The sequence below is a fragment of the Gopherus evgoodei genome, chromosome 3 (assembly GCF_007399415.2).
Source record: "Gopherus evgoodei ecotype Sinaloan lineage chromosome 3, rGopEvg1_v1.p, whole genome shotgun sequence".
In the NCBI taxonomy this organism is placed as follows: Eukaryota; Metazoa; Chordata; order Testudines; family Testudinidae; genus Gopherus; species Gopherus evgoodei.
The window spans coordinates 131,865,251-131,885,031 of NC_044324.1; the positions used below are offsets into that span (position 1 = coordinate 131,865,251).

At 43.9% G+C, this 19,781-nt stretch overlaps 1 protein-coding gene across 1 annotated transcript; it reads right to left on the bottom strand.

Annotated features, from left to right (window-relative positions):
• Positions 1-5,092: 5,092 nt before the first annotated feature.
• Positions 5,093-17,183, bottom strand: SOD2 (superoxide dismutase 2). The gene is made up of 5 exons (XM_030556677.1): positions 17,070-17,183; positions 14,340-14,542; positions 11,442-11,558; positions 9,110-9,289; positions 5,093-6,650 (listed from the first exon to the last, which is right to left on the bottom strand). The coding sequence occupies exons 1-5, from the start codon at positions 17,102-17,104 to the stop codon at positions 6,505-6,507; spliced, it is 681 nt and encodes a 226-aa protein (XP_030412537.1). The 5' UTR covers positions 17,105-17,183; the 3' UTR covers positions 5,093-6,504.
• Positions 17,184-19,781: the final 2,598 nt, after the last annotated feature.

Consider the following 19,781-nt stretch of genomic DNA (forward strand, 5'->3'; position numbering starts at 1 on the left):
CACACAAACTAGTGCAAAAAAACCCTGCGCACAATCAAAAAATAAATACAAGAAAGTCTTCTGAAATAGATTAATGGAGGAAAGAACATTCATCTCTATTCCAGTCCATTTTGGCTACACATACACCAAGCATGGCTCCCACAGGTCAGTGTATGTGAAGCTGTAGTTGTCCTTAGTGTCCCCTGGCATGTAGTCGTAGGGGTAGGGATGCGGCCCCTAACAACATGTTGAATATTGGGGGATGCAAAGAGGTGGTAAAATGAAGTTCTCCAGTGCCTCCAAAGGGAGGCGATCCTGAGTGTGTTGAACCTTTAAATCAACTAGGGGCTGCAGCACCTGTTTGCTGCCAGAGAAGCCCCACTGTGTCCTGGTGCATCTCCCTCTCCTTTTCTTGCTGGGACTTTCTCCTATCCGCTTTTGCCCTCTCCAGGCTGTTTGAAATATTCACTCTCCAGACCCTTTGTTCACAGTCCGATGCAGCACTGGCTTGCAGGATCTCAGAGAACCTCCAGAGTTCTCTTCTTCCTACTCATCACAGTCAGGCATTCCACAGATGTGGACAGGGGATGTCTCAAGGCCACAATGGCAGCAAGCACAGATAAAACAGAAGTATTGTATTTATAGTTACAAAAAAGGCAATGTTATGTTCAGAACTCCTTTTCCTTGTTCACCTGAAGTTTTAAACCAGATATGCTTATTGACACTTCAGCTTTGTAGCACACAGTACACATGGGTGACTCAGAGAAGGGACACAAAGGGGGGCACCAGCTCAAGGGGGCACGTGACCACCCTTCATGACTCCTCCCCACCCCACCTCCACGTCCACCCCAGGCCCCCATGCTCTTCCCATCCCAGGTTATCGCTGGAAGGGGGGCTCTGTCCTCCCACTGTGCTGGATACCAATTTCAGGCAAAAGGAGGGCAGCCCCAGGCCAGCAGCTCCTCTGGTGCAGCTGTACTGCACCCAGACCTTCCAAGCAGCTGCATCTCCTGGGGTCAGTACAGCCCCACCTGAGACATAGGGCTGGGGGTGGTACTGGTACAGCTGTGCCAGAGAAGATGCGAGTGCAGGGCCCTGGCTCCTGGGAGCAGCACTCCCATGTTCTGGTCCTTTTGCCGCTGCAGTTCCCGGGAGAGCCCTGTGTGATGGTACCTCCCATAAGGCTTTATGGAAATATGCATATGAATGTATAAATATAACATAACTATAATGTGTTTTATACTACATAAGCCATGTAACATATCTCTGTAAAGGTTATGATCTACTGAATCTATTAATCCTATCTGTATGCATGTATCATTTTTGAATTTGAAGTTATGAATATTGGCTGCATTCTGGTTTGATTCTAAGTAGGCTGTAGTGAAGCAGTTGGTCAGCTTCCTGAGAAAAGACTATTCTCAGTAAGTACCTAATCAAGAAACACTTAAAGGACAATGGATCTTGGAATGCTCCAATCCATATAAGAAGTCTAGTTGAGGATGTTCAAGGTAGCATGTATACAATGGATGCTACCTGTAAAAACTGTGAGTCGTGCATGGACATGTGACTTGCCCAGGTGACTCCTAAACTCCATCTTGGAGCTGGACTTTGCATAGGAGAGAGGAGAGGGTCTCCACCCACAAGAGAAAGTCTATTTAAACCCAAGGTAGACCCCTCCATTTTGTCTTCAGCTGGCTAAAGAGGGAGCATCTCCACCCCCCAGGATACTTGAAAGACACTGGAACTAAGGACAGTAACTATAGGCGGTGTGAGTTATTGCCGGACCCAGGCTAACAGATGATTAGCCTGTGAAAGGGGGCATTCTGGAACTGGTGAGGATCTTATCTGTATTCAGTTTGATTAGATTTGCACATTTTATTTTATTTTGCTTGGTGACTTTGTTCTGTCTGTTACTACTTGGAACCACTTCAATCCTACTTTCTGTATTTAATAAAATCAGTTTTTACTTATTAACTCAGAGTATGTATTAATACCTGGGGGAGCAAACAGCCATGCATCTCTCTCTATCAGTGTTACAGAGGGTGAACAGATTATAAATTTACCCTGCATAAGCTTTAGGCAGGGGTAGTAGTAGTCTTGGCACATCGGGTGGCAGCTCCCAAGGGGGTTTCTGTGATCTAACCCATCACACCCTGTAGTTCAGTTCAGCACTGATTTACTGCAGTGGTGCTTGCCAAAGACATTACATACTGGAGTGAAAAGTGTCCTACGACAGAAGAAGAAACGAGGCTGCCAACCCAGAAACCTTCCAGAGCAGATCGTGGATATCTCCATGAAGGTTTCATTGAGATCTCTCAGGCTTCAAGGGACATCTGTGCGCACATAAACTGCTCCATGTGCCCCCCACCACCTAAACCTATAGGGGAACGAAAAGCAGATAAGAGGTTGTTGTACTGCTACCTCTTCTAATACAAGTAAATTAATGAAAAGTCAATACCTCTCTCTTGCTAAGCTGGGGTCAGGCACCATCTATACATTTAAGCATTCTAAAGGGACATGCACTCACACACTTATCTGAGGTTCCTTTCCCTGCAGCAGGCTCACCTGTGCTGAGCTACCAGGTCTGATAGAGTGCAGACAGGTCCTCACTAACAGCACAGCTGGGACCCTCAGTTACATATCCCCCCATCCTCCTTGCTGTTCATGGCAGGGGTCTATTATTTGGGCTCCACAATGCTCTGAGGGGTACTGGCGGATGTCTGCCCAGGATAGCATGCAGCTCCTTGCAAAAGTGGCAAGTCCACAGCCTGGTGCCAGATCAACTGTCTGCCTCCCTGGCTGTCGTATTCCTTTGCTTTCACATGGCACTGCTGCCAATTCCTGTTGTAGCACTTCTTCCGCCTGCCCCAGGTAATCTACTCCCCACTGGCCCAGGAGATCCAATACCTCCTGTTAATACAGGCAGGATGGCATTTAAATCATGTAGGTGGCCTGGTGAGCTGCACAGCTGCCCACAAGGGAGAGCTGCTAGGTGTGATCACCAGGCTCTGCAATCAGAAAAAGGCATTTCAAAAGTATACAGTAGTTTTAAAGGTGGGTGTGGTTTCTAGTCTCCAGGATCTTCAGGCAGCCATGTTAACAATTATGATTGGAGCAGTCAGCATCAGGCATTGTGAGACAGCTGCTGGATGACTGTTAGAGTCACTATAGGTCACGCAGTGTCTACATTCCCACTGTAGCAACAGTACATCAACCAGAGTCAATGTTTTCAGGGAGGACATGTTACTGTGTCGATGTGACAGGGTGTTTACAGTGGTAGGAGACAATCTGATTGTAGACACATGCAAAAATAGGTTGAGATAAGATGGCTTACATCAATCCAACTCTGTAGTGTGGACCAGACCCCGCCTCAAACTTAAAATTTTGCTCTGCAAAAGCCACCAACTAAATACCAATTTTCTTGCATTTGTATGGGTATTCTTGATGGTGTATCATTTATTGCAAGTTTCGCTACTGATTAATTTTACTGGTAGAGAGACAATTACACTACACACTGGATATTATGCCCATCTTTCTAAATAAGAGCCAGATAAAGGCAGTATTTCACAGAACTTAGTTACCAAAAATACAGCAGAATTCAACTTAAGTGAAACCTACAAGTCATAATGAACAGTAGAAAGCACTTCATGTTCCTGGGTTTAAAAAAACAAACAAACAAACAAAAAAAACCACCACCACCACACAATCCATGAATCACAAAACTCATGCTGTCTTAATGGCCATGCAATATTCTATGCACCCTTTCATCTGGAGCCAGGGTTTCAAACTGCAGTTTGTTTACTGCTTACTGTACACGAGCTTGATGTTTCAGCAATTCACTACAAAATGGTTTAAGAAGGTGGTACGTGAACCAATGAACTGTGGGAAGCACTGCTCTGGGATGTAATTTATTGACTGACAAGTACAATTAGATTTCTTAATTGTGCTAAAGGCTGGACAGAATATTGTGCCTGGGCTAGTAACTTTGATGATTTTTCTAGACAGTTTTACAGGGCACTTCAAATACAGTGATCTAGTAACTTATGAAAAAGGGAACATTTCAAGAGATTTATTTTTAAAGCCACTTACATGCAGAGTCAAAAAAAGGAGAGATGGTCGTTTTCCTTTAAAAAATACTTAAAGCTTCTGAACCAAATATGAGCTCATGACCACAAGGTCTTTGTGCTAATAATTAGCTATATATGTGATTGTACAGCACCTTGCACAATGAACTCCTCATCCCACAAACTTTGGACATGACCAAAAAACCCAATAATAATCAGAACATATGACTTTCTTATGCTGTTAAGGTGAATATTAATTGTTGAGCAGTCCTCTAAAGCATTTATTTTTCTGAGTTAACTTTTCCTAAGTTCCCATTTACAAAATCTCAACTAGTGACAATTGCAAAAATTTTGCTTTTATATATATTTCTGCCCAGTGAAGTTACTGCCAGATTTTTGTAATATGTTCCATTTGCTAAAAATGTATTATTAAGGGAACACAATTACATTAGGACACTTGTATTCACATCACAGCTGAATTCAACCTATGTTTAATTCTGAAACTAAATGGAACTTTAGAATATGGCTTTTCTATTTCAATTTTGCAGCAGTAATATTAAAGCCTCATATGCTCATATAGGAACAGAAGCGGAGAGCAATTCACGCTGCTCTCAACACAGAAGAAAAAACAGATCTAGTTTAAATCATTTTTTTTTAAATCTGATTTTTTTTATTTAAATAAGGGGCTTTTTTTAAATAAACCTGTTTTAAATGAAATCTGAATACAAAATATATTAAAGCCTAAAATTATAATCTCTTAAACCATTTAAATACAAAATAAACTGACTCCATGAACCTCTATCAAAAACTTGGGAGTTAAAGATTGCTTTTCAACAAAATGCCTGTTTCTCCCCCCTCAAGATTCTTTCTTTTGAGGTCAATTTTTTAAACATATGGCACAATAGTAATAAATAAGCAATACACTATTCACCGTTTTCTAACACACTAAAAGTGTATAATGAATAAGAATCAGAAAATATCGAACTATATAATTGCTTGATGTACAGTTATAGCATACTCTCCTAGATGGCAAAAGGATGTACCAAGCCTAGTGAAAAGGCTTTTTATTGTAAATCAACATTTCAGTGGTTATATCAATGAGAATGCACCTTTTTTTTTAGAAAAAAAGTACAGATGGAAAAGATGATTAAAAACAATTACTTAAATCAAGGCTTTCGACTTCGTAATTTAAACCATGATTTAAATTGCTGATTTAAAATCAATTCTGGCTCCCAGTATTGCATTTTCTTGCTAAACTACATTTACTATCTCAACTGTGAGTTATAAGACCATATCTATTTTCAGGAAGACACCTTGAAAAAAAGCTTATTTTACCAAGATAGTAGAGGCAAAACATTGCAAAGCCAATTACCCCATGTATTGTATTTAAAAAAAATGCAGAGCACACAAAGCATAGCAGTTCCCACTTGGCCCTGCATCACACATCCTCAGAGGTCCAAGGAAGTTTGTTGTGATACCTGTTGTATGTAGGCAGCTTGGTGGTCCTTTTGTGCTGCAGCTGAAGGGGAAAGTTATATTACTACGGATTCAGTTATTGATTTTTTTTGTTTTTATTTATGGCAACAAATAAGGTACATACATTTCTACTTGAATACTTAAGCGCAACAAGGAATTAAGTTAGATCAATAAACATCAGAAAACATTCAGTAATCGGATCATCATCACTTGCTGTCAATTATATTTCCATATGGAATGGAACACAGCTGTGGGAAAATACTTCTATCTTCACTGGCTCCTAAATAAAGAGACCAACACTCATACACTGAAGCTTCAAGAGCATAACAAACCCCCTTACCACCAGTGAATCAGGCGTCCCACTACTCCCCATTCAATGCAGTCTTTTTTTTTAAAAGTTTGCTATTATCACTTTCTAAAGGAAGCTACCTGGCACTGCATATTTAACTTGTAATAGTTATTTTTAGTACCACTTTTGCCTTTGAAATCATTAAAGCTCTTGGAAACAATTTCCCTAACAATCTGTGCAAGTATTGTGAAATGTCTTGGTATGTTGTTAATAATTAGCACCTTTATAGTGCTTCATACGGAACTATTCCTCACAAAGCCACTGTGATGTAGATTAGCTTGGTTTTCCCTTCTATAATAAAGGACAATACTAGATACATTCAATTAAATTTACTGCTATCAAATACAGGAAAGTTCAGTAGGACCACAATGAAATTTTAAAGTTATATCCCTACAAAGAATTAGAGAATTGTTTCCATTTGTTGCACAAGAGCGTTTAAAGCTTTAAATCTATAGGTAAATACCTTTCACGGAATTCGACAAGCAATACTTGGCTTGATTGCAAATGGTTTCATTGGATGCATTAAAGTGTTTTCAGCAGTGGAACGACTCATTAACAAGCCAGTAAACACACTACTACAAAAATGATTTCGGAGTAGAACTGGTGCTCTTTAATAGTCTGTGGGAGACCTCCACTTTATTTTTTGCAAGCTGTGTATCTTGCAGATACATTCTCCCAGCTGATCACATTCCAGATAGCTTTTAGATAGTCAGGTCTAACATTTTTATATTGAAGATAATAAGCATGCTCCCACACATCAATTCCTAACAGAGGAATAAGACCTAGAAAAGAGAAAATAACTTTGTGAGTCTATGAAAATATTTTCAGATGAATACGAAACATTTCAAAACTTCAAAACCCTACTTCAGAATATTTCCAACTATTTTATTCTTCATTTCCATACCATTTAAAGATGGCAATGAACCCTCCAATACACAGGTGCGCATTGCTAGATCTTATACAGCTGCTTCCCATAAAAAAGAAGTGCAGTAGCTGATTTTATGATACACAGCTACGAAAACACCCAATCCTGAGAGATGACTGAGTTCTAAAAATAAAGTTTTGAACTGGAAAAACTGCCTTAAGGAACACAGTTACTGCAAAATACTCTGCTGTGGTGCAACAATAATCATACTTCTAGAAACCTGTGCTTATGTAACATTTCACGCTAATATGTTTTAAGGCACAAAATACATTCATTAAACATCTGATTTAGTTATATATTATTGTTTTTCTGAGATTAAGGATTAGGAAACCCCAACAAGGAATTGCAACTGAATCCAGCTAAAGAGTCTCTGCAGCTGCTAATCCACAGATATTCAGTTCATCCCCTGTATTCTGTTCTACATAGGTTCTTGTATGGCCCTCAACACCACAGTATCAGAGTGCCTTCCAAAAGTCCATTAACTGATGTGACTAACAACTGTCTTATGTGGTATGTCGTCTCTCTAAAGCCATGAAGGAAGTTTGCAGAGTTTTTGCACTGGGGTTGGAGGGAAAGACAGACAATAAGAGAAACCATCAAAAATTGTGCACTTTGTTAGACGTACTGTGGTATCTTCCAGTTGGATTCAGACTGCACTGCTGAGGGCTCAGCTGTTACCATCACAGCATAGAGTCAAATAAAACCCACACCCATGACAAATCAGACATCTTTTAAAAGGTATCAGGCCCAACATTTTGCTGTTGGTTTATCCTTGGTTGAGAAATCTTTAAGAGCCATCTCTGGTTGATAATATACCATATATACTCGTTCATAAGCCGAATATTTTTGATTAAAAAGTGACGCATCAAAGAACAGAGGTTGGCTTATAAAAGCGTCTACACTAAAATTTGATGATTTTAAACTCTCTGGCAGGGATTGGCAACGTTTGGCATGTGGTTCGCCAGGGTAAGCACCCTGGCAGGCCAGGCCAGTTTGTTTACCTGCTGCATCTGCAGGTTCAGCCAATCACGGCTCCCATTGGCCGCAGTTTGCCGCTCCAGGCCAATGGGGGCTGCGGGAAGCAGCGCAGGCCAAGGGATGTGCTGGCCACCACTTCCTGCCGCCCCCATTGGCCTGGACCAGCGAACCGTGCCCACTGGGAGCCATGAACGGCAAAACCTGTGGAGGCAGCAGGTAAACAAACCATCCCGGCCTGCCAAGGTGCTTATCTTGGCGAGCCCCATGTCAAAGGTTGCCGATCCCTGCTCTATGGAATCACTGAAGTGAATATCTAATACATTGTCATTTTGTTTACCTAGAGCTTCTTCAGGCATGGAGCCCCTCAGCTCCCTGTGGCCAAGGTTTGCCGTTCCCAGCCAATGGGAGCTGCAGGAAGTGGCACGAGCGAACTGTGGCCACAGGGAGCTGAGGGGCTCCATGCCAACAAAATGTACCAATCCGCCAGTGGCTTATCCTGACAGGCTGGAAGCCAAAGTTTTCCCAACCCCTGAAATACAGGGTCAGCTTATGAAAGGGTCACTCAGTTTTTGCTATTTTTACTTATCCATCTTGTGGGGTTGGCTCATAAACAAATGGGCTAATGAACAAGTATATACGGTATCTGTCATTAGCATATACCTTTCTTTGAATCACAAACTAGGGGAGGTAAGTGTCATTTCAGGTATTAACATATGCCCCAGTGTGCCTTGTCAACATCAGCATGTTTAAAAATAAAAGTGGTGTGATTGTAAAAAGAGAAGAGGTTTCTCTCCCCTCCATTGAGAGAAAAGCATACATACAGGGGAAATTATACACAAAGTGCTGTCAAACACACAGAACAAACCAGTTAATCTTTCACTTCTAGGTGATAAAGTGTTTGCAGAGAGGCAAAAAGTTTTCAAGTGAAGACAATTTTTAAGTTGATGCCTCTTTAAATTACTCTCTCCAAAAGAAGAAACCTTATGAGCAACCCTCCCATCATCCATGAAAGCTGAAGTCCCTGTACAGCTGAAAATTCATCCATCTTCCTCCTCTCCCTGTCCAATGAAGCTAAGATTTTTAAACCTCCTTCCACACGTTCTCCAAAATTTCTAAGCTGTTCTTCACAAGTGTTAGGTTTAAAAAGGATATTACTACTTTTTACCATTTTTAATAAGGACACAGTCACATGTAGTCCCTCTCTAGCCATATTTACTTAGAAAGAAAAAGATGCATGTATTAAATAGCTCTTTCAAGCTGCCACTGACGCTACTTTCCTCATAAATATACATAACAGTTTGTGTTTTCTTTCAAAGATCATTTAAAAACAAAACTAACCTGTTGTTCCTTGCAGAGGGTCTTGATTGTAACAAGCAGTGACCTGCAGGTGGCCTTGGTCCTGGTTAAAACCAAGCCACCCCCATCCTGAGCCTTGAACACCAACCGATACTGCCGTCAGCTTCTCCTTGAAGTTTCCAAAGGAGCCAAAGTCACGTTTGATGGCTTCCATCAGTTCCCCTTAAATTTATATTAAAAACAAAAAAAAAAAACCACACACTGCACTTTACACTATTTTCCAGCTGACATCAAGATTTATTTTTGAAGTCAAAGAGAGGCAGTTGGCTTCCCCCTCCTCATTTTTTCTGAGAAAGGAAAAAATTAATTCTTAACAGATCTTATGCATTAGTATTTTATACAGATTCTGCTTTCCTTTTAAGCTGCAGTAAAGAAAAAAATCTCAGGGTGCAATAATCAACATAAAGGTACTACCATGTTCTTATACAGTATCTATAATGCTAAGGAGCTTATGTGTTTGTCAGATAGACTGCCAGTCCACAGCCCACAGCAGGATGAATGGGTTGGGGGAGTGTTATTTGAAGAGTGCTAGATAGTTTGACTTGACAGTATGTGAGATAAGTATCCTTATAAACTTTCACACAGATTGCACCTCTAACGCTCACGGATGACCAGGTGCCACCTCATGCCAAGGTCCACACGCCTCAAATGAATACTGACAAAGACATAGCTGAATCAGGCTAGCTCACCCATGGCATTGTTAAAACAGGCATTAGAATGATACGGATGTGTTTAGACTTTACTGAATGTTTGTGAGTTGCAGCATGCATTAATATCACTAACATCTGTATCCCATATTGTAAGGTAATATTTGAGCAGTTGTATTATAACCCTCTGTAACTAACATAAGAACAGCCATACTGGGTCAGACCAATAGTCCATCAAGCCCAGTACCCTGTCTTCTGACACTAGTCAATACCAGATGCTTGGGCAGTGGGGATCGGGCTTCAGACTCCCAAAAGAGGTAAAGTAGCCTGGAAAGGTTGAGAACCACTGGTCTATCACACCTCTACACTTTACTAGTTTAAGGGCTTGTCTACATCACAAAGTTGCAGTGCTGGTGAGGGGGTTACAGCGCTGCAACTTAGGAGGTGTACACATCTGCAGGGCATCACCAGCGCTGCAACTCCCTGTTTGCAGCACTGGCCGTACTCCCGTTTTGTCTCGGGTGTAGAGGATCCAGCGCTGGTAATCAAGTGTAGACACTTACCAGCGCTTTTCTTGACCTCCGTGGAATAAGCAGGTATCCCAGCATACCTGAGGAAGCCTCTCTGGTAATCAAGCAGGTCTCCTTCCCCAGTTTGCTCTCGCGTTCCCCGAACCCCCGTGCAAGCAGGTCTCCTTCCCTGCGGTTTGCAGGGGGGTTCGGGGAACGCGAGAGCAAACCGCGGGGAAGCTGGTCTCCTTCCCCGGTTTGCTCTCGCGTTCCCCGAACCCCCGTGCAAGCAGGTCTCCTTCCCTGCAGTTTGCAGGGGGGTTCGGGGAACGCGAGAGCAAACCGCGGGGAAGCTGGTCTCCTTCCCCGGTTTGCTCTCGCGTTCCCCGAACCCCCCTTGAAGCCGCCCAACAGCGCTGCAGTGTGGCCACATCTAACACCACTTGCAGCGCTGGTTGCTGTAAGTGTGGCCACTCTGCAGCGCTGGCCCTATACAGCTGTACTAATACAGCTGTAACAACCAGCGCTGCAAAATTGTAGATGTAGACATACCCTTGAGGTCTTTTAAAGCCTTAAAGCTAATGAGTCAGGTCAATGACAGCCTGATCCAACTCCTGGAATGGTTGATTTTTGTTACCTGTGAGTTTTTTCTTTCCATGGATTGCAGTGCATTCCACACTAATCTAGGTCTTGGAGACTTTTACTGCATTATCATAGCTTCAGGTGGCTAATTTATTCCTCCATAGTCAATCAATAAAAGGGTTAATGAATTTTACAATGGCAACATCATAATAATGGCAGCTTTTATACTGTGAACAAATATATAGCTACCTATGTAACCAAGTCTGTCTTTAAAAAAAAGACTAGTCTCATGCTCAATAAAGCTCTATTTTAGAGTGTATGCAAAAAATTAGAATATTATTTGTATTACAAGAGCCACTAAAGGTCTCGATCAGGATCAGGGCCCTCTATTACATTAGGTGCTGAGCAGACATACTAGAAGACTGCCAATTTTGAAGGATCGTAATTTTTCAAAGTCTTTTAGCTTTTAAGTGACAAACTAAACACAAGAGATTTCTTTACAGGCCACAGTTTGTCACAATTAATTCTATTGGTTAAGGCTGACATATCAGTAAGCCATCAAGAATGAGTACTAACCTTGAGGCTCTCCTCCCCCATTAGGAGAAAGGTTTGTCCAGAAGATGGTGTGGTTGATATGACCCCCACCATTGAACTTTAGTGCAGGTTGAAGAGACACCTGAGCTGTAACATCACCTGAAGACACATAAGGTCAACAGAATTAGGAGATCAAAACCCAGACAGCCATTTGATAGACTATCATTACGCTGATTTTGCAACCCACTAACAGTGCTACATATCACTGTGTGAGAAGCAAAAAAATGAATGTACTATAAGCCAGAGACAAGTCACTATATAACTGCAGTTAATAACCATAGACCTCCATTTGGAAGATGCTGTATAACTGCATAAGACGACATGGTGTACACCCTAAAGAACTAGTTGTCCAAGGATCTGATCCTGCAACTGGCAAATCCCTGAAATTGTGAGAGGCCAGTTATAGAATCAGGGCCTACACTGGAAAAAAAATTAAATGTATTGAAGTAAAATATTCTTAATTTTCTGTAGTAAGGACCCAGTTCAGGAAAGCAAGCAGCATGCATTTAACCACTTTCCTGAACTGGGCCGTAAATCTCTTCGGGTACCTTGTTAATTTAATATTTTTCAAATGAATACAAAACCCTGAAAAGCAATGTTCTCTAAATAAACAAATATACATTACATGAGCTATACTTAATACTAATTAACAGAGTACAAGATAGAACATACCTACAGATTAACACTGCTTTAAAAACACTACAATATGGTCCAATATTGAAATGCATTCCTAAAACATTTCTCTTTAAATATGAGGACATTTCATTCTAATTTAAGTTTTCGTTCGCAGAAAGGCATGCTTTCGCATACTGCTTATGGTGTTTAGGGTTTATTTTTAAACTAGATGACAAAAATGGAGACTTTGCTCTTTCCTAGGAATGTTTACAAAACTGAACTCTGAAGGACAAAATTCATGCTACTGGAAGTATTGAGTTTATTGGCATTTAAAGCTGTACAAGCAACTATTTACTAACATACAGCAGTGTTAGTAAATAGTTGCTTGTACAGCTTTAAATGCCAACAAAAAAATATTACATAGTGAACATTCAGCGTGTACAGAATACATTTGAAAGACTTCTTAAAAAGAGATAAACCTTGTCTTCTGATACACACGTGCAATTCAAAGTGAAGGCAGTGGAAGGTGTGTGTACATATCTAAGTGCAGTACTTGGTCTGTACCATTAATACACCGTATCAGGAACAATTTACAATGCTGCAGACAGATATCTGCTTATCTGGGAGCCACCAATGGAGATAACAATCCTGCATTTCTTTAATTACTATGCTTTTGTGCAATAAGCAGTATGTCTGGTTCTCTTCCTATTTATACTTTTCCCTCCTTAATCCTATTTTCTCTAATTCTTTTCTGTAACAAAGCTTTCCTCTGACCACTACTGAAGGGAAAATGCTTTGTCTAATCCAGATAAAAGAACGAACCAAATTCACACTTCTACTATAGACAATATGGCATTTGAAGAAAATGGATTTGAAATGAATGACCTAGTTAGTTAAGTACCAAGCAATTTTCAGAAATACCCTGATTTATATGCATAAATCCCACTGACCCTTAAAGAGCATCTAAATCAACTAGTTATTTTTGGAAATGAATCCCACATGCTGATACATGACCATCAAATGATATTGTACAGCAGTGGGTAAAGTGGTCTTCTTTCGTATGGGTCGGGTAGGTAGCAACAACTACAAATGTATATTTAAGTTTAAGTTTGACAGCCAGCACGCTGCTGCAGCAGTGCGCTGGTGAATGACCTTCAGGCTCCTGGCAAAAAAAAAAAAAAAAAAAAGAAATATTATGAAGACACTCAGATATGAGGCGCTCCATCATTTGCGCTTGGTGACCACAGTTGCATACAGGCATTTGCCTCATTTTCCATTTAAAGGAGGTTTGTCCACATCTCCCATAAGATGTCCTAATGTGATTCATTCTGCACCAGTCTTTCCAACATAAAACAAAATCCAGTAGTTCCTCAACAGGATCAACAACAAGCTGTTTGTATTGAGTGGTCGAAATGCTCCATGTGACTCTCCATTGAGCCTCAGCATCGAAGTTGGATGTAAGGGTCTTGGTACAGTTCCAGGGAGGGTTGCGGAATTTTAATCTCATCTTTGGCAAATTCTGCAGGTCATGGTGCAGCAAGATTGCCGTGATTGCATTTTTACATGGTTAAGAAAGCAAAATGTCTGAGCAGCTCTTCTAAAGGTTTTCGCCAGACAAAAAAGGTTGGGGACCACTGCTGTAAAGTGTTAACCAACTATAGTAGCAAAAGTGACTCTCTAGACAGAACATATCTGAAAAATCAGGTGTTCGTTAGAAACATGTCACCAGCACCAACAAAAATGGATCTGCCTGGCTAAAGAGAGGTTCACTCATTTTTACCAGTCCAGTACTCTGACAGAACAGGATGTAAGATGAACTTCTCAATACGATTATACTGAAACATATTTGAAAACAGTGTTAAGATTATTGCTGCCAACTTTCTGAAATAGAAGACATGCTGCACTGATATTACAGGAAACCAATGCAGAACTTTTTAAATATGTTTACTTGGCAAGCAAAAATGTGTAATATTGCTATGTATCTAAAGTATTATTAATATTATGCAGTTCTATAGAGTTTTCTGGAAAACCTTAAGTTTGAGCCCACTAATAAGTTAAGTCTAACACGCCTGAGAGGAAGGCGGATACTCTAGTATCACCGTTTTATAGGTGTCTCAGTTAAGTGATTTTTTAAAGGTCATGACAGTAAGACTGTAGCAAAGCTAGGAATAAGACCCATATCTCCTGATTACTAGTCACATGCAGTAACTACAAGATAAGATTGTAGTAGCTTTCTTCCCTTCTGTTAACAGAGCCCACACATACCTTTTGCCAATGCCTCTTTATATTTCTCCTCTGCAACATTCAGATTATTCACATAAGTAGCATGATGTTTGCTGTGGTGTAGCAGCATGATTTCTGCACTGATGTGGGGTTGCAGAGCACCATAGTCATAAGGCAAGTCAGGAAGAGTGTGTTTTTGCCTGGAGGCCGAACATCCCAAAGCTGCAATTAGCTGAGTGCAACTCCTGCAGTGGAGAGGGGGAAATCATGTTATTGAGCATTCAATATTAAATTATTTTTAAAAAAGCAGTTACACAATGGTCTCATGTGCCAGATCCTGCCACTCTTATGCTGATTAGTCTCGTACCGTGACAGACTGATAATATCTTGGACAAACCTTAGGGAGTAAAATTTAAACTTCACTGAATGAAGTTAAGTATTAAATCTAATTCATTAAAGTTTATGAGGTCCAATATATTAAAAATCTACAATTGTTTGTGTGTCGTAGTATTGTTTGTAAATATTCTAGGAGACTAAAGTAAACTTTGGGGGAAACATTAGGAACTTCAGAGGACATTTGGGAACAATGCACATAAAGTGGATTTCCTAGGAAACACTTGGGGGTAAAAGGAATGAAAATTATCCACCTTAAATCCATCCTTCTGAAGCTATGCCCTGGGAAAAGAGTCCCAGTATCTACTATTTACCTGCTCCCCAAACTGCATGAAAGATGAACTCCACTGTTCATGAGTGTGCTAGTTCAGAGCCGAAATTACTATAAATTTGTGACTAAAAAAGAGACCTCCTTGGGAGTCTGAAGGACTCGCCGACCAAAACTGGAGGGAAATCTCCAGTAAACTGGCTAGCAGATAACTTGGTTCTTTTATTGTTTATAATGTGTTTTCTCTGTCATACTTTTATCCAAAGAATAAAAATAGGCCTGCATAGGAAGAACTGTATGGTAACTTATAACTGCCCTGTTATGTCGTTGAAGAAAAACTAAGCAGGGCTGATTAGACAAACTGCCTTTGCTAGGAGTAACACAACAAAGGCAGGGAACTCCTCAGCCTGGAAATACCCCAGTCAGAAGGGAGAGTAGATTTCCACTCTAATGAAGTAACAGCTAGGCAGCTGAATGCCTGAGCGTGGGTGGCCTTGCTGGCCCACAGAGGGGAACAGGGGTGCAGTTGCCCTGATCTGTAACACTTCTCAAGTTGTCCCATTACTTTCATAGTGATTACTTATAGCATAAGGTACTTCTCAATGTGAGATGGGGCGGGGGCAGAGCGGGAGGATAATGGGGTGGGGAAGCAGAGTAACAGGGTAAGGGGCAGGTGTGGGGGCAAAGCATGGGGGATAACGGGATGGGGGGAGCAGAGTAATAGGGTAAGGGGCAGGTGAGGGAGGGGCAGGGGAGATAATATGGTAAGGGGAGCAGAGTAATGGGGTAAGGAGCAGATGGGGGAGGGGCAGAGGGATAAGAGGGTGGGGAGAGTAAAGGGGTAAAAAGCAGGTGGGAAAGGGGGCAGAGCGGGAGGATAACGAGGTGGGGGCAGTGTGACGGGGTAAGGAGCAGATGGGGGAGGGGAGGAGCAGACCAAGAGGATAATGGGGGAGCAGAGTAAAGGGGTAAGGAGCAGATGGGGGAGGAGCAGAGCGGGGGGATGATGGGGTGGGGGAAGCAGTGTAACAGGGTAAGGGACAGGTGTTGGGACAGAGCAGAGAGTATAACGGAGTGGTGAGAGCAGAGTAACGGGGTAAGGAGCAGGGCAGGGGAATAGCAGGGGGGGCAGAGTGATGGGGTAAGGGGCAGGTGGGGGGCAGAGTAACAGAGTGGGGGAGCAGGTGGGGGAAGGGCAGAGGGGGGATAACAGGGTTGGGGGAGCACAGTAAAGGGGTAAGGCGCAGGTGGGAGGATAACGAGGTGGGGTGGGAGTAAAGGGGTAAGGAGCAGGTGGCAAAAAGGGGGGTGGGAGGATAATGGGGTGGGGGGGAGCAGAGTAAAGGGGTAAGGAGCAGGTGGGGGAGGGGCAGAGGGGGGATAACAGGGTTGGGGGGAGCACAGTAAAGGGGTAAGGAGCAGGTGGGAGGATAACAAGGTGGGGTGGGAGTAAAGGGGTAAGGAGCAGGTGGCAAAAGGGGGGTGGGAGGATAACGGGGTGGGGGGAGCAGAGTAAAGGGGTAAGGAGCAGGTGGGGGAAGGGCAGAGGGGGGATAACAGGGTTGGGGGGAGCACAGTAAAGGGGTAAGGAGCAGGTGGGAGGATAACGAGGTGGGGTGGGAGTAAAGGGGTAAGGAGCAGGTGGCAAAAGGGGGGTGGGAGGATAACGGGGTGGGGGGGAGCACAGTAAAGGGGTAAGGAGCAGGTGGGGGAGGGGCAGAGGGGGGATAACAGGGTTGGGGAGAGCACAGTAAAGGGGTAAGGAGCAGGTGGGAGGATAACGAGGTGGGGTGGGAGTAAAGGGGTAAGGAGCAGGTGGCAAAAGGGGGGTGGGAGGATAACGGGGTGGGGGGAGCAGAGTAAAGGGGTAAGGAGCAGGTGGGGGAAGGGCAGAGCAGGGGGATAACGGGGTGGGGGGAAAAGGTGGGGGAGGAGCAGAGCGGGAGGGGGAGGGGGAGGGGGAGGGCGAGGCTGACACACTCGGTTCATAACCCGGCCCCTGGGCAGGTCAGACTGACATTGAGACACCTGCGTCCCCCCTCGCCGGCTCCCGCGCCTCCCTCCGCGCCCTCGGCCGGGCACCGGGACCCCAGCGCGGGGCGGGCCCTCACCTGCCCCGGGGAGCCAGGCGGCACAGCATGGCCATGGCGGCGCGTCCGGGCCGGACTGAGCGCAGCAGGAGGCCGCTCGCTGCCCCGAGGTCACCAACAAGGCGCCTGCGCCGCCGCCCCGCCCCGGCCTGTCCCCGCCCAGCCCGGCGAAGGGGCGGGACCAGGCCCAGCGATCGGCCCCCGCCTGTTCCCGGGGCCCCGGCCACGCCCAGCGCGGGAAGGGACCCGCCGGGCCGCCTGCCGGCCCCACACTCTGCTCGGCTCGGACCCACCCAGCCCCAGGCCTCCGCGGAGGCGCAGGGCGGCTGGAGCCGGGGGACGGGGCCCTGCCTCTAGAGCAGCTCAGTGGCGCTGGCGGGCCGGGGCTTTCGTGGTGCTCGGACCAGCCACAAACCAAATGGTGCCCCCGGTGAGGAGCGTCTTTGGCGCCTCCCTCCATTTGTTAAACGTTTGGGTAGCTTGTTTTTTATTGCATTTGTAGCCATTTCACCAGGGTGAGGCCCCGGCTACATGCACAATTTTGCCTTGTCATTCATAGACAAGATGATAAATTTGCACGGAAATCATGTATCAACACACACACACACACACACACACACACACACACACACACACACACACACACACACACACACACACACACACACACACACACACACACACACACACACACACACACACACACACACACACACACACACACACACACACACACACACACACACACGTTGGGAGGATGGAGGTGAAATTAATGAAGTGACCAGATGTGATGGCCCGCAAAATATAATCTGCTCCTATGCAGGTTGGAAATGGGAGAGATGGTTTCCAATGGGAGGCGTGTCAGCAGGATGGTGCCGCTGAAGATTTTGGAGGTGGGGATGTTCTGGACCCTTGACCAAACCATCAACATTATCACTTGGACGAAGAGGATAGATGGATCATGGTAGCAGTTGTGGTGATCTTTTCACTTGAGATCTCAGCCGCCTCTTCCACAGTTCAGTTGGCCTTTGTAAGTCAAGACCTGAGCCAGATGAGCTCCCTGGTCTATTTGTGACCTGCTAGATTTTCTTTTGTTTGCAGGCATGTATATGTCAAGGGACCTGAGACTGGCCCTGGAATCCTTCAAAGTATGGAGAGATTCTTTGGTGGACTTGGAAAAGAGTTTAAATCCATCAAAAGAAAAGTGTTTAACAGTATTTTGGACCTCCCTAGGAAACCCAGACAGCTGTAGCCCACAATGAGGCTTTTGCTAGGAGTTTATGCTCAGCTATTATGGACTTGACCTAGTCACAGTGTTCTGCAGGGAGGTGCTCAGTAAAATGATTGGATTTTTCACAATGAGTGTGGTTGTATTTCGTCATCAGCACTTGGTAATTTGCAATCCAAAATTGCAGGGTTGCTGAAGAATAGCTCTTGGGATGCAATTGTCTGAATTGCTGTTGATCTTTATCATAAGGTATAGACCTTGTGTGATGTCATCTGTCATGTTCATTGACACGCTCCACAACTAAAGAATTTGGCACAGGGTATGAAAACAAAAATTCCAATTTTTTCACCATAACCTAATATGTTTATTGGCCCATTTTCATCTGGGTGGTGTGGTGGCAAGCGTTTGCCAGATGGTCTTAGAAGGATACACAAAGTATCATTCCCTGGTAGAGCCACACAACTAGAGCAAAATGTATGCAAGATGTCAAACATTTTATGTTGTGACTCCTGGACCTCCTCTAACAGAATCTGTATTGAGTTAGCAATGTTTTTCATCAGTTACTGAAACTGTTTAAAACTGTCAGTAAGAGAAGGTGGAGAGGAGAGGCATTACCACTTCATCTAGCAACAGTGCTGAAATATTAGTCAGTAATAGTCATCACTTTGTCCGCTGCAACCTCTTGCTCCTCAAAAGAGTCCTCCTGAGGTTGGGGATGTTGAGAAAGGAGTGATGTAGCAGGAGAATATCACCTTCAGTGGTCTTCTCAGAAGGAGCTAGGTCTTCAGAACTATTGATGATAAGGAGCCCAAGTGTCCCAGTATGGCTTCTGAGGTGGACCATAAGGCAAAAGAGGGGTCATATAATGTTGGTAATGCCAGTAAGAAGGGGCATGAAATTGTTTTTCCTAGGAATTTCCCTGCAAGGGACAGTGATAAGGAAAATGTCCCTTTAATGACAGACGGGAGACCCCTGTACCAAAATCTGGGCATCTAAGGAATCATCCTTGACATAGTCCAAGGGTGGGGCAGACGATGGCGAAGATAGCTGTCTGTCCTGTGAGGTAGGTGTTGGAGATTGGGTGCTGGAGATCAGGTGCTATCAGGAAAAGATAAGGTCTGGTGACCTAGTTGTTCAGAATCCATTAACAGTAGAGATTCTATCGCAGGGTCCCCAACCTTTTTTGTCTGGCGGGCGCCAGACAGCGAGCCACGGAGGACCATAGCGGCAGATGAGCATTCGCCGAAATTCCTCCGACAAGTGGCAACATCAATAGGCATTGCCACCAAATTGCCGCTGACAAACAGCGTCATCCAGAGGCTTTGCTGCCGAAATACCGCCAAAAATCGGCAGCATTTCGGCAGTGATGCCTCTGGATGACACAGCTTGTCAGTGGCATTTTGGCGGATGCTTGTCCACCAGACACTACACCGGCACACTTAAACGCCCCGGCAGGCGCCATGGTGCCCTCGGGCACTGCGTTGGGGACCCCTGTTCTATCGCAT

Bases quoted from the DNA above. Each gene is read 5' to 3' on its own strand.
- SOD2 (XM_030556677.1), bottom strand. From the start codon at position 17,104: ATGGCCATGCTGTGCCGCCTGGCTCCCCGGGGCAG. The intron at 9,290-11,441 runs GTTAGTACTCAT...TATAAATTTAAG, and splicing joins TGGGGGAGGAGAGCCTCAAG to GGGAACTGATGGAAGCCATC. The intron at 6,651-9,109 runs GTTAGTTTTGTT...TCTCTTTTCTAG, and splicing joins CCCTCTGCAAGGAACAACAG to GTCTTATTCCTCTGTTAGGA.